We start from the raw sequence: 14,483 nt of genomic DNA, 5'->3' as shown, positions 1-14,483 counted from the left end.
CTTATTCACATTGAACCTCCCCCCTCCTCCTTCCTCCTATTTTCCCCTCCCTCTCCCCACGGTGCTTATCATATCATCTCTACTTCTGCTTGGAACCCTTAGCGACAGGAGTTCATGACCTCGCAGAGTAGATCCTTCCAGTTTGGAACCATTTTTTTTTTTTTAAAGAACGCTAAATTTCAATCTTCCTTATAATCAATTCTTTTAAAATACTATAATACTTTATATATATATATATGCATATCAAATATATACAAAGAGTAAATTTTGAAGCATAATAAATAAAAATGAAGATCTATGGATCCATGCTCTACTTAATAATTGCAATAATCATAAATACCTTTGAATCTACTTTTGTGTTTCTCTCCATGTCTCAACCCTAGGTTAATTTTATCCTGAATTTTGTGTTTGTCATTTTCAAACTTTAAAAAATGTCTGTATCACATAGATGGGTGGCCCCAGACAGTATATTGGTTTGTTTGCTTGTTTCTGGGCTTCAACATGTGCAATCACTCAATATGCAGTCCTTCACAATTTCAGTTATTTATCCAAACTTATTTTTAAGACTCATCCATGGTTATGTATGCATGTAGCTATGCTTAATTCAAAACTCTTGATGAAAGGGAAAGAGGAGAGTGAAAAAATTGGCTTAAAACTCAACATTCAGAAAACTAAGATCGTGGAATCTGGTCCCATCACTGCATGGCAAATGGATGGGGAAACAGTGACAAATAAACAAAATAAAGTGAGAGACTTTATTTTCTTGGGCTCCAAAATCACTGCAGATGGTGACTGCAACCATGAAATTCAAAGATGCTTGCTCCTTGGAAGAAAAGCTATGACCAACCTAGACAGCATATTAAAAAGCAGAGACATTTCCTTTGCCAACAAAGGTCCATCTAGTCAAAGCTTTGGCTTTTCCAGTAGTCATGTATGGATGTGAGAGCTGGACTATAAAGAAAGCTGAGCACCAAATAATTGATGCTTTTGAACTGTGGTGTTGGAGAAGACTCTTGAGAGTCCCTTGGACTGCAGGAGATCCAACCAGTCCATCCTAAAGGAAATCAGTCCTAAATATTCATTGGAAGGACTGATGCTGAAGCTGAAATTCCAAAACTTTGGCCACCTGATGTGAAGAACTGACTCATTTGAAAAGACCCTGATGCTGGGAAAGACTGAAAGCGGGAGGAGAAGGGGACGACAGAGGATGAGATGGTTGGATGGCATCACCGACTCAATGGACACGAGTTTGAGTAAGCTCCGGGAGCTGGTGATGGGCCGGGAAGCCTGGTGTGCTGCAGTCCATGGAGTCACAGAATCAGACATGCCTGAGTGACTGAACTGAACTGAACTGCTGCTTAATTCATTTTGCTACCACTACCTTGTGTTCCACTGGTGGATATATCACAGTCTACTGTTCCATTTTCTTGTAGGGGACATTTGGGTGTTTCTTGTAGTTTGAATCACCAACAGTGGTCCTATGAACATCCTGTGCATTTCTACCAAGGCAGGTGTGTACATTCCTTTAACAATAGACCTCGGAGTGCAACTTCTGATCCCTACGGTGTGGATCCACGCATAATGACGATTTGTTTCCAACCATCCGGTGGGTATAAAATCATATCTCATTGTGGTCTTTTTTAAGATAATTTAAAATTTATTTATTTTATTATTTATTTTTGGCTGTGCTGGATCTTGGTTGCTGAGCAGGCTTTTCTCTAGTTTCAGCGAGTGGGGCCTTCTGTCCAGTCCCGGTGCATGGGCTTCTCCTTGCGGTGGCTGCTCTTGTTGCAGAGCACAGGCTCTAGAACATACAGGCTTCAGTTGTTGTGGCTCCTCAGCTCTAGGGCATAGGCTCACTAGTTGCGGTGCACAGGCTTAGCTGCCCCAAGGCATGTGGCATCGTCTCGGATCAGGGACCGAACCTACGTCTCCTGCCTTGGCTAGTGGATTCTTATCCACTGAGCCACCAGGGAAGCCCTTCATTGTGGTCTTAATTTGCATGTCTCAGCTATTAATTTAATATGTTTACTATATAGTGAAATATCTACTCGTGTCTTTTACTTTTCTACTAGTTTTTTTTCTTATTGATTTATAGAAGTTCTTTACATATTATGACTATTCAATCTTTGTTGATTATGTAAATTACAAACATCTTTTCCTATTGTATCATAGTTTTTACTATCTCTTCCTGTAGCTTCTGACCAGTGGTCCCAAGTCTACCTTCTAGAGCAATTTTTTTTTTAAGTGAAGCTTTGCTTCCATGGGAAAATCTTTCCAATATTTAAAACCATCCTGAGGTTAAGGAAGACCACTGCCATTGAAGATGTTTTTAACTAGTTAGCCCAGGTTTCCTGATGCACATCAGAAGAATTTCCTTTACGTTACACTGCAATCAATCTTCTGCTTTCCTCAAAATATTTCCTTTTCTTTGCTAAACATTCTTAATTCCCTTAGCTTCTCCTAACGTAAGGAATTCCAAGATTTTCACTATCCTGGTGGCTCTGTTTTGTCACTGTTCATCTGCAAAAATGTAGAACTGTAAATAGTAATTTTCCATGAATTTTCTTAACCCAGACATTACATTTTTGTGAATGCTGCCAAGGTTCAGATTTCCTTTTTTAGCAACCATAACATACTGTTGGTTAATACTGAACTTGTGGTTCACTAAACCCTTTCCTCTTTTTCGTGTTGACTTCTGCCAAGTCTACTCCACCTGATTTTTTTGAATCCCACCACCCAGCAGCACCGTTAAAAACAGTTGCAACTTACTTGAATGATTGTTGTGCTATTTTTATATTGTAAATCTTTTTCTTTTCATTTGTACATTGTAAATCTTAAGTGAAAAAAAGTTGTCCTAAGTATAATAAAGACAGCAGACACACATTTACTTTATACAAATTCAACACTTGGCAAAAAACAGAGGGAAAGAAAGAGAGAGGAAAAAATCTCTCATTCTCTTCCAACCTGAGGGCTTCCTGTCTCACAGAGTGGGGTGCAGGACTAGGGAGGGGTCAGGAACAGGACTAAAATCAAAGAGCAATGAGAGGTACCTCTTGACTTTTGACCTTCTAGGGCTCTGGCTCTTTACATATCAGAGTAATTGCCGGGCTTTTCAAAACAAACGTTGACGGATTTTGACTTTGCCTGGCTTTTGCCTGACAGGCTGACTTTGGAGCCTAACACCGTGTCCCCAGCCCCGTTCAGATGAGCCTTGTGGGAATCTAAATGGCTCTGCTGTTTGCAGCTCTGACTGCAAGACCCAGGGCAGGGAGGCTGGGAGTGCAGACCTGGCCAGGCTCAGCCTCCGGTCGTTGAGCCCCGCACCGCTATGGGCCGGGACACACAGGCACTGCACCCTGCAAGTCACACCAAAGTGCAGCCAGGGAGCCTGATTTACAGTGGATGAACCAGAGCTTCTGGAGTGCTGCCCTGGCCCCTAAAGGCACCGGGACCCATGTGAACGTACCACTTCTAGCCCCGTTTGTCATGTGGGGTAAACCATGGTGGGGGGGCGGTACAAGGCTGAGTCTGCACAACCTCCAGGCCTGGCAGAACTTGGTGGAGAGAAGGAGAAGCCAGAAGACATGCCAGGGGTGGTTTTGCTAACTGCACAGCTGTGTCCCCGTCCTCCCCTGGCCCCCCAACACCCCGGGTGAGAACCTCTGCCTTGCTCCTGATGGTCTGCATAGCAATGGGAGCATTGCAATGAACACAGCAGCTGGCAGCTCCGTATGGTTATTTAAATTCAACTTTCAATCAATTAAGATGAAATAAAGTGACAACTTTGGTGCCCAGTCACACTGGCTATATTTCAAATGTTCACCAGCCACCTGTGGCCAGTGGCTACCTTGCTGGACAGAGCAGACACAGACATTCTCATTGCCTAAGCTTGTGCAATCCTGTGAGATATGTCTGTGTAACCCCATTTTATAGATCAGAACACTGAGGCTCAGAGAAGATGCCGTGACCCGCCCAAAGCGGTCACATCAGATCCAAACTAAGGACTCAGGTCTTCTGACTCTAAGGTCAAAATGCTTTTCACTTCTTCCTTGTCATCTGTCCGTCAGTGAAAAAAAATGGGGAGCCCTAAAATAGAGGTTCTGAAGAGCGCTCACCCTCAGTCTGTGGGTCACAGCAGAGTCTCAATAGGTGATGGGGGAGGTTGAAGTGAGTTCAATTAATTCAGCCACATGTCGAGGGAAACCTGGTTAAACTGTCTGGGGCACCTGGTAAGAGCTCTTAGATTCCAACCACCCCTTTAGAATATTGAGAAAACCTAGGAGCAAATGGCACTTACTTCTTAGACTCACTGTAAACAATACTGTGTAATTGGTAGCTGCACTCTGAATCAAAAGTCGGTATTCTCCAGCTTGGGTTTCTGTCATTTTCAAAATGACCATGGAAAAAACTCCTCTGAAACACAAGAAAGAGAACTGGTTAATCTGGAAAACGTGTGAAACAAAAACCATCAAATTTCACACTGAGTCAGAAGGCAGTTGGGCAGCTCTGGTTCATCTCCGTGGAGAACAAAGCTCCTATCCTGCGCCCAACACTCAGCTTGGGCCTTGTTAGTTTGACCTTGACCTTGATCCGGTCCCTCCCTGGGGAGTGAGCGCTTCACCTCATGCTACCCAAGCCCCTTGGAGGAAAAACTCCTGCCAAAACCATACAGACTTGGTGGGATGCCTTCCTTAGTAGCAGGGCAGCATTCCTGCCAACGACAAAGCATCCTCCATAGGCTTGTCTGCCAGTCACCTGGTCACATGCCTTGGTGCCCCGTTTGCAGAACCACATGATGGAACAAGCAAGATGTGCTGAGACTAAGAATAGTCCGTTTTGTGCCCTATCCGTCCAGAGGGAAGAATTCAAGTAAAATCAGACACAAAGCATTTTCCTATGAGATAATAATTACACTGATACATCACATGGATGTAAGGAGAGAGATGTCTCAATGTGAGTATTTCTAAGTTTTCAGATACTTGGTAAAGATCAATCTGCCTAGGGGCCTTCGTTTCCCAGGTGGCACTAGTGGTCAAGAACCTGCCTGCCAATGCAGAGGATGTAAGAGATGTGGGTTCAATCCCTGGGTCAGGAAGATCCCCTGGAGGAGGGCATGACAACCCACTCCAGTATTCTTGTCTGGAGAATCCCCATGGACAGAGGAGCCTGGCGGGCTACAGTCCATAGGGTCACAAAGAGTCGGACACAACTTAGCGACCAAACAACAACAAATATGTATTTTTTGCTCATGCAGGTGTTTTGACACGCTTGCTTTCTTTCTCTGAACTCTTCACATTCCTAGTACCATGTGTGAACTCTTGGGTATCTCATACAAAACTCTGAGATGGTTATCAGATCTGTCTGGTTATGAGTCTGAGAGCAGATTTAATTTCTGTGTGAGTGTGTGTGTGTGCACGCACGTGTGTGCTCAGTTGTGTCTTGATTCTGTGACCCCCCGGACTGTAGCCACTAGGCTCCTTTGTTCATGGGATTCTCCAGGAAAGAATACTGGAGTGGGTTGCCATTGCCTTCTCCAGGGGATCTTCCCAACCCAGGGATCAAACCCGTGTCTCTTGTGTCTCCTGTATTGGCAGGCCGATTCTTTACCACTGTACCGCCTGGGAAGCCCTTAATTTCTGTAACTCTTTGCTATGGAGAAGTTGCTAAAAATGTCTTGGTACTAGGTTAACTAACCCACAAAAGACCTATGACTTTGGCTGCCTGACCTATAACAAAAAAAGGCACTCTTTCAGAAGAGTAAAAAGAACCCTAATTTTTTATTTTTCTTTTGGTCTCAAGCTAAGAGCTGTTGTGGCATTTCATATATGCATATCTATATATCTATATACCTATCTATCTATCTATAATATATATGTATATATATTAGTCTCTAAGAAGAGATTTCATTTTGTTTTACGGGAATTCTGTGGTGTGTGGGAAAAATGATCATTTACATGCTTTGTAGCACACACAGAGTGATAACATCATGTGGTATTAGATTTTAATAAAATTACTGGAACATTTCTTTAAGGCAAAATGCTTAATAACAGAGTGCTTTACTTTAACCCCAAGGTAAACGTAAGCAAAAAAAGAGAAGTGAGTAATATGGCCTCAAAAGAGGAAAGGAAAATGAATGTGCTCTAAGGTTTAGAACCAGACTTCAGAATTATAGCTACTGGCCTGAAAACTACTTCAATGTTGGTCTGACCTTACAGAAACAAATTAGAGTCCTTGGTACAAGCCAATCATGGGTGTTCTCCCGTGTCCCAGGCAGGTGGCATGGAGCTCTCTTTGGGTCATTGAGGGGCCGTTTTCTGCATTGCTTCTAGAAAGACAATGCCTCTGCTAGTTTTGGGATGCCAGAGCAACCCAAGAATTAGAGAATAAAGCAGTGTAGAATTAGTAAGTGGGCATTCAAATGGCCCGTGCCGCCTGCTTCCTACCCTCCTTGGTCGTGGACAGCAGCGGGCTGCAGTCAGCACAGGGTTAGAGTCAGGGCTTTGCTGTCAATCTAAGACGTGTTTCTGGACCCTGACACCAATGCTCACCACACAGAGGTCAATTTCTAATGTTTCATAATATTATACATTGCAATTCTGCTCATCATACTAGGAAACAAAACAGGTAAGCAATTCCCAGAAAGAAGCTTCTCACTACTTTAACTAGTCAGCTCTTTGCTACTTTAACCAGAATGGAAGAGAAATTTTCTAATTTTTTTATCTTTAAGACAAAATACAATGAAAACACAAGCCATTGGAATTCCCTGGCGGTCCAATGGTTTATAATCTGCCTGCCGATGCAGGGGATTTGGGTTTGACCCCTGGTCTGGGAAGAATCTACATCCTGTAAGGCAACCGAGCCCATTCACCACAACCACTGAGCCCGCACTCCAGAGCCTGTGTGATCCAGCAAGAGAAGCCACCGCAACGAGAGGCCCTTGCGCTACAGTGAGAGAGAAGCCCCCGCTCACTGCAACTAGAGAAAGTCCATGCATAGCCATGAAGATCCATGGAGCCAAAAATAAAATAAGTAAATAAAATTTTTGAAAAACAAGCCACCTTTAAAATCTCAAACAATCTTTTCACTATTTGTTTTACATTTTGTCAGCTATCACTACGTTCTTAGGCCCCGGCCGCTCAGTCTCTCAGTCATGTCCAACCCCATGGACTGTGGCCTGCCAGGTTCCTCTGTCCATGGGATTTCCCAGGGAAGAATACTGGAGTGGCTTGCGATTTCCTCCTCCAAGGGATCTTTCCAACCCAGGGATCAAACCTGCATCTCCTATGTCTCCTGCATTGGCAGGTGGATTCTTTACCTGGTACCTTTACTAGTACCACCTGGGAAGCCCTTCTTCTTCTGCTGTTGCTGCTGCTAAGTCGCTTCAGTCATGTCCAACTCTGTGTGACCCCATAGACGTCAGCTCACCAGGCTCCCCTGTCCCTGGGATTCTCCAGGCAAGAACACTGGAGTGGGTTGCCATTTCCTTCTCCAATGCATGAAAGTGAAAAGTGAAAATGAAGTCGCTCAATCGTGTCTGACTCTGTGCAAACTCATGGACTGCAGCCTACCAGGCTCCACCGTCCATGGGATTTAGGCCCTAAATATACCATATATGTCTATATAACTTTTTAAATTAATAGACTTTATTTTTTAGTACAATTTTACATTTATGGGAAAACAGCATAAACACAGAGATCCCGAACACACCCTTCCCCATCCCCCCCACCACCCCCAGTTTTCCTATTACTAACATCTTGCATACGTGTGGTGTATTTGCTACAAGTGATAAACCAATACTGATATTAACTCAAGTCCATAGTTTACATTAGGACTCACTTTTGGTTAGTTTACCCTGTGCATTTTGACTGCTATAAAATGTCATGAATCCATGCCCTAACTAATTTTTTGGTTCACTTTATTTCACTGGAGATAAGAGTTACAATGGACGTCTTACAGCAGTCTGAAAAGAAACTCCAAATGAAGCAAGAATGCCTTTTTTTCTTTTTAATGGGAAGAAAGTATTCCTCCAAAAATCCTTGTGGTTACACATTGCCGCCCTGGCTCCCGCTTACCTGTTTTGTAAATCCAAGTGTGGCTGGCAGTTTAGGTATCTGTGTTTAAAGACCCAGAGACAGGAAGTGTTCCCTGGGGCGGAGACCAGTACTTGCAGTGTGATGGACGCAGACACGTCCACCTGCACCGTGGCCGCTTCATAGATGGTCTCTGTGCCCTCGGGCCTCAATGCACATGCCAGGTCTTCCCGGGATTCTGATGCCTACGTCATCGATGAAACAACGTGAATTTACTACAAGGGCAGGTTTAATAACTCTTCCTTTTAGCTGGAAACTTTACCAAATACATACATGTTGAAATACTGCATACAACACCCAAGCGCATCATAACCCATGGAGGACATATCACTGACTAAAATTTATATTAGTTATAATTCTCTAAGGAAAAGACAGATAATTTTAGGCTGCATTTCTAAAAATGCTTTATAGACTGTTATAGGTTGAATTGTGCTACCCCCAAATTCAGAAAAGGGCGGCAGAAGATGAGATGTTTGGATAGCATCACCGACTCAATGAACATGAGTTTGACCATACTCCAGGAGATGATGAAGGATAGGGGAGCCTGGTGTGCTGCAGTCCATGGGGTCACAAAGAGTTAGACACAACTGAGCAACTGAACAACAACAGGAAGAAATAACAAAACAAAGTGAAATGTGATGTGCTTGATAAACAGAAGTCCACTACTTTGGACGGTGCATTTAAGTGCTCTGGACCTTCAGAGCAGGGAGAAGTGACTTCCAGGCGGGGACAGTGGGGGTGGAGATGCTCCAGTGGAGTGCAGCAACTGAGCTGGATCTTAAAAGATGAACACAGAATAAAGTAAACCAAGAACAACAACAACAAAATCCTGACATGCCAGAAGAAAACATTTGCTATGCGTATGACAAATAAAGGAAAGAAAGTGCTAATACCCTTAGGAGGTAAAGAATTTTTTTAAACATTGAGAGACACAGAAGCAAAAACACGATAGAGAAAAGGGAAAAAGAAATAAATAGACAGTTCACAAAAACGTTATAAAGAATGGCTCTTAGGCACATGAGAAAATGTTCAAATACACATATGATCAGAAAAAAACAACATTGAGATAGCACTTATCTATCACACTAGCAAAATTTTGTTGGTGAGGCTATAAGGAAATATCCACTCTCATACATTGCTGGAGGAAGGCAAACTGGTGCACCCTTCTAGGGGCGGGTCTGGAATTCACCAACACCTAATAGAACTATTATGCACTTCACCCTCTCAGCCAGCAATCCCATTTTGAGGACTATATGTCCAACAATTGACTGAACATCATTTATAATTGCAAAATATTAGAAACTACCTAAGTGCTTGCACATAGGAAAGCACTTAAGTGCTCATACACAGCAGAGTGACGGAATAAATTATGGCCCATCCACACAATCGAGGACATGCAGTTATAGAGAAGGATGAGGACAAGCTCCATGAACTGATTTGCAGTGATTTCCTAGGCAGATGCTAAGTGAAGAAAGCTAGGTTCAAAATGTTTCTACTTTCAGTTACGCTATCCTTTGGGTAACAAGGAAGGCGACTAAGACAATACACATGTATCTGCTCATTTGTGCACAAGAAATACAGGACTAATATAAAAACCTTAAGGGACTGGCTCACTACAGGAGATAGATGGGGAAAGGAGGAAACTTGGAAGTAGGGATGAAGAAGGCATGACATTTCTATGAGTATGTCTTTTATCACATAGCTTTAGCTTTCAGGACCAGAATCTTGTTTCAGATACTCACAAAATAAATCATTAACATCAACCAGGATATGGGGGAACTAAAAATGGAATGCAAACCAAGTGAACTTAACTGCATCACAAATAACTAACATAATCAGAGTGAAGGGATTGGGAAAGAAAGGAACAAACTTAAGTAACTTGGGAAAAGAATGCTTTGGATGGTATGAGGTTAAAGACAAAAAGAATTGCACACAAGTACTGTATTCCCAGGGGCTTCCCAGGGTGGCTCTAGTGGTAAAGAACCTTCCTGCCAATGCAGGAGATGTTAGAGACATGGGTTCAATCCCCAGGTCAGGAAGATCCCCTGGAAAAGAGCATGGCAACCCACTCCAATATTCTTGCCTAGGGGCATCCCATGGACAGAGAAGCCTGGAGGGCTACAGTCCATAGCGTCACTAAGAGTTGGACACGACTGAAGAGACTTAGCACACGCGCACTGTATTCTAGTTGCTAAATCTTTTTCTCACTGGGATGTGGGTAAGCAACTCTGACACACCAGCATGTGCATGCTAAGTCGCCTCAGTCATGTCCGACTCTTTGCGACCCCACGGACTGTAGTCCACCAGGCTACAGACTCTGTCCATGGGATTCTCCAGGCAAGAATACTAGAGTGGGCTGCCATTTACACCAGAAATGAATATTATTATTGAATGATAATAAAGTAAATTATTTTAGATAATGAAAGCCAGGGGTCTTACTGTCAGAGAGAGAAGTACAACTGAGGAAAGAGAGAAAGGTAGAATGAACCCTTTGGTGCTGAATTGAATCACAGTTATCAGCATGAACTCATGGTGATACATAGATAGATAGAGATGATAAAGAGATAAATATAGTGTGTATGGATGGGGGCGGCAGGTAGTATACAAGCATGTATATCCTACCTGTGTCTGCCAAGAAAACCTAGAAGCAACAATGCTCAGGAGCAATAAGCACACTCAGCTCTCAGATCTTGGTTTCTAAATACTATTCTCCATGAAACCAATGCTTCTTGGAGAAGTGGTTAGTTCCAGCGCCAACACAGGAAAAATACAAGATGAGCCTGAACTATGCTGTAGTGCCAAAAAGTAAGGGTGTGCTTCAAAAATTATGCGGACATGTTGAAAAGACACAGGAACCAAGCTGAAGTAGCTCCCAATGACCAAAGCTGGAAACATCTGAGCCCCCAAATAAAGTGTTAGTTTGGGGCTATAATCCATGCAATAAAATAAGTGTCTATAAGTCTAGACTGATTAAATAAATAACATGGAGAGAAGAGACAGCTCTTCCTCACAGAAGGATTCCAGTTAGGAACAAGTTAGGGAGTTGCTCCCTAATTCCAGTTAGGGAACAAGGGGCAAAGAAGCTCATCATCAGGAAAACATCACAGTAATAATGGTTATAGGCAAGCTCCACCAGTGGACGCCAGAATCAGTGGGGTGAAAAACGGAGGAGAAACAGAATATTTGTATCTCCCCCCAATCCTTTTTAACTACAAAGGAAAAATAGTAGCCTTGTAGGGGAGAAACTCAGGACACACCACCTTAATCTTCAAACAGAAATGATAATGATGGGAAATCTCAGATTTGAAACAATTAAGTGAATTGTGGAAACAGTAAAATAATCCTATTTTGATCCCAGGCTATACTGTGATACAGCTCAGGATGGAGTTGCTTATTTATTAGAGCTGCCTTGGTCAGCTTTGTCAACTAAAGAGTGCTTGGTTCTTCAAAAAAACCTCTGAACTATAAGAGTTTTAGAAAGATGTCTCATCTGAGAACCGTGAACTATGGAAGAAATCAAGACTGCATTTGAGAAAAGCCACTGACACCCTGATAATCCATCTCACATCGAAGCAGGAAAATACCCAGAAGGAGCGCCTTCAGCTTCAGGAAGGCGAAAGTTCAGTTTTTCTACAGTTAGGATGGTTGCTTGATGTGGTTTAGGAACTACTAGGTCCTAATACAATCCTGAATATTGCATAAGAGTACAATTTATTCTACATAAAAAAGATAATACAGAGCTTAATACTAGAAACCAAGACCAATTATCTTGGATTTTTTTAAAAAAGATTGTGATTTATAAGAAAGCACTTAAATGTGTGCAGCTATTTTCTCACATTGAAAAGACACTAAAAGTTTAAAACATCACAGCAAATAATAGTAAAATTTTTTCTTGTCTGCACTAAAATAATCATGTACACCAAATGTCTTAGTTATTAACAAGCCAATGTGTTAATGACACCAATATCTGTTAAAAATTTAAACCCAAATAAATAAGTAAATAAACAAACAAACTATACTTTTGTGCTATGTGTACTCTATAAAAGAAAACAGAGTAACTATAGCTTTGTATGAATCCTTAACTGAATAAAAACCATCAGATCAGATCAGATCAGTCACTCAGTCGTGTCCGACTCTTTGCGACCCCATGAATCGAAGCACGCCAGGCCTCCCTGTCCATCACCATCTCCCGGAGTTCACTCAAACTCACGTCCATCGAGTTGGTGATGCCATCCAGCCATCTCATCCTCAGTCGTCCCCTTCTCCTCCTGCCCCCAATCCCTCCTAGCATCAGAGTCTTTTCCAATGACTCAACTCTTCGCATGAGGTGGCCAAAGTACTGGAGTTTCAGCTTTAGCATCATTCCTTCCAAAGAACACCCAGGGCTGATCTTTAGAATGGACTGGTTGGATCTCCTTGCAGTCCAAGGGACTCTCAAGAGTCTTCTCCAACATAGAATTGGTTAATTTATGGTCACTTTTTATTGTATATAGACTTCTAATATTTTCAGTTTCTTGATCATTTAAGCTTCCTTCATTTGAGTAAACACCTAGGCTATGTTAGCTGAATAGTATTAAGAAGAGTAATGGAAAACAAGGGTGGAACTTGAAGGAGTCAGAGCCAGTCTATGGAGTGATATGCACGTCGACTGAAGTCATGAGAAGACCAAGCCAGGCTGTAAAGGATGTAGCTATGCCTCAAGAAGAATAGTCTGGGGCCTCCCTGGTGGCTCAGGGGTACAGAATCCACCTACCAAAGCAGGGGACACGGGTTCGATCCCTGGGTGGGGAAGATCCCACATGCCATGGGACAACTAAGTCTGTGTGCCACAACTGCTGAGCCTGTGCTCTGGAACCTGGGAACTGCAGCTACTGAGGCTGTGTGCCGCAACTGCTGGAGCCCGCGCGCCCTAGAGCCTGTGCTCAACAACAAGGGAAGCCCGGGCACAGCATCTAGAACAGCCCCAGACCTCTGCAACCAGAGAAAGCCCACGCAAAGCAACAGAGACTCGGTGCAGCCCAAAATTAATTGAGAAAAAGAAAAGAAAAGAAAAGTTCGGCAGCCCTATCTGAGCTGAACTGTAGAAGGAAGAAGGCACTTACAATATTATTGTGACTATGAGGGCTGGAATTAGGGAAGTGGCAGGGAGACTGGAGAATATGAGGTGGTTAAATGAGAACTAGGAAAGAAAGGAAATTGATAAGACTTGGTAACTGACCAAATGTGAGGGCAGAGAAAGGAAGCAGTCCAAAGTGAGGCTGAGCTTTCAAGCTTAGGATCTAGACGGGGCTGTAAACAGAAATCCATTAAAACAAGATGTTTGGGGAAATAGAAATGAAGTAAATTATATAGGTGGGTCTTAATGAGCAAATGGAAAAAATCTATTTATGTAAACCCAGGAGGCAGTTGGAAATTTAGAGATTCGGGGCGTGAGAGAGAAGCCTGGCTTTATTTTAAGGAGAAAAGGAAATCTTTGTTTCTTATTCATTCTGAGTATCACTGTCCTTCCAGAATCTAAGCCCAAAGACAATGTGACTCTTGTTGGGATGGAGTCCCAGGTAACAATGAGTAGAGATGCTCATCAATACCCCACATGAATGCATAGTTACTTAAATATATAAAAAGAAAAGCTCATAAGCCATAGCAAGTCTCAATAGCTTACAAAGTATGGTCTCCAGAGAAAATAGCTAAAATTTTACTATTACTTTACCATGGGATTTGATGATGATGTCCTCACTGATGAATCATTGTTTCCATGGTTGATTAAAACACACTTGATCTCAGGCAGATCTTGATTTGTAATAGTCTGGAATATCATTGTGGAAAAAACAACTGTGAAAGCAAACAAAGGCAGTGATGTTGATACATGCACACCTTAAAAAGAAAATATGTATTCATCTTACAATTAAACAAAATGTAATCAAGGGAAAGTGGCCAACAGGAAAGCATGCAGGAAGTATAATTTCACAAAAGGCAAGTCTTACTATCAATCTTGAGCAGAGGTCCTTAGAGCAGTGTTTTCCAAGGGAACATTCTTGGGGGATGGAAATATTCCTTATCTGTGCTGTTCAACAGGGTGGTCCTTAGCTGCATTTAGCATTAAGCATTTGAAGTGAGGCTAGTGCAACTGAAGACTGGTTATTTGTATACCAGCCATTTTTTTCTTCTTTATGGTTTCCTGGTGCATATACAAGTTACGTTTATGGTACAGTGTAGCCTTTTAAGCGTGTAACAGCATTATACCCAAGAATACAATGTGTATACCTTAACTAAAACATACTTTCTTGCTAAAAAATGCTAACCATCATCTGAGCCTTCAGTGAATTGTAGTCCTAACATCAAAGATCACTGATCAAAGATCACCAAAACAACTATAATAATAGTGAAAAC

The 14,483-nt window shown here is 42.3% G+C and overlaps 1 protein-coding gene across 3 annotated transcripts in view; it reads right to left on the bottom strand.

Annotated features, from left to right (window-relative positions):
* The window catches only part of FLT3 (fms related receptor tyrosine kinase 3), a 69,899-nt gene that overhangs the window by 39,147 nt on the left and 16,269 nt on the right, over positions 1 to 14,483 (bottom strand). For all 3 annotated transcript variants that reach the window (XM_025000075.2, XM_025000076.2, XM_025000074.2), the window contains exons 2-4: positions 13,804 to 13,925; positions 8,076 to 8,278; positions 4,301 to 4,416 (exon numbers count right to left, since the gene is read on the bottom strand). In XM_025000075.2, coding sequence (XP_024855843.1) covers positions 4,301 to 4,416; positions 8,076 to 8,278; positions 13,804 to 13,911 — 427 coding nt within the window. In that variant the 5' untranslated portion in view covers positions 13,912 to 13,925. The remainder of the gene's footprint in view (positions 1 to 4,300; positions 4,417 to 8,075; positions 8,279 to 13,803; positions 13,926 to 14,483) is intronic.

Source organism: Bos taurus, chromosome 12 (assembly GCF_002263795.3).
Source record: "Bos taurus isolate L1 Dominette 01449 registration number 42190680 breed Hereford chromosome 12, ARS-UCD2.0, whole genome shotgun sequence".
Taxonomy (NCBI): domain Eukaryota; kingdom Metazoa; phylum Chordata; class Mammalia; order Artiodactyla; family Bovidae; genus Bos; species Bos taurus.
This window is presented reverse-complemented; position numbering and strand designations above follow the sequence as displayed.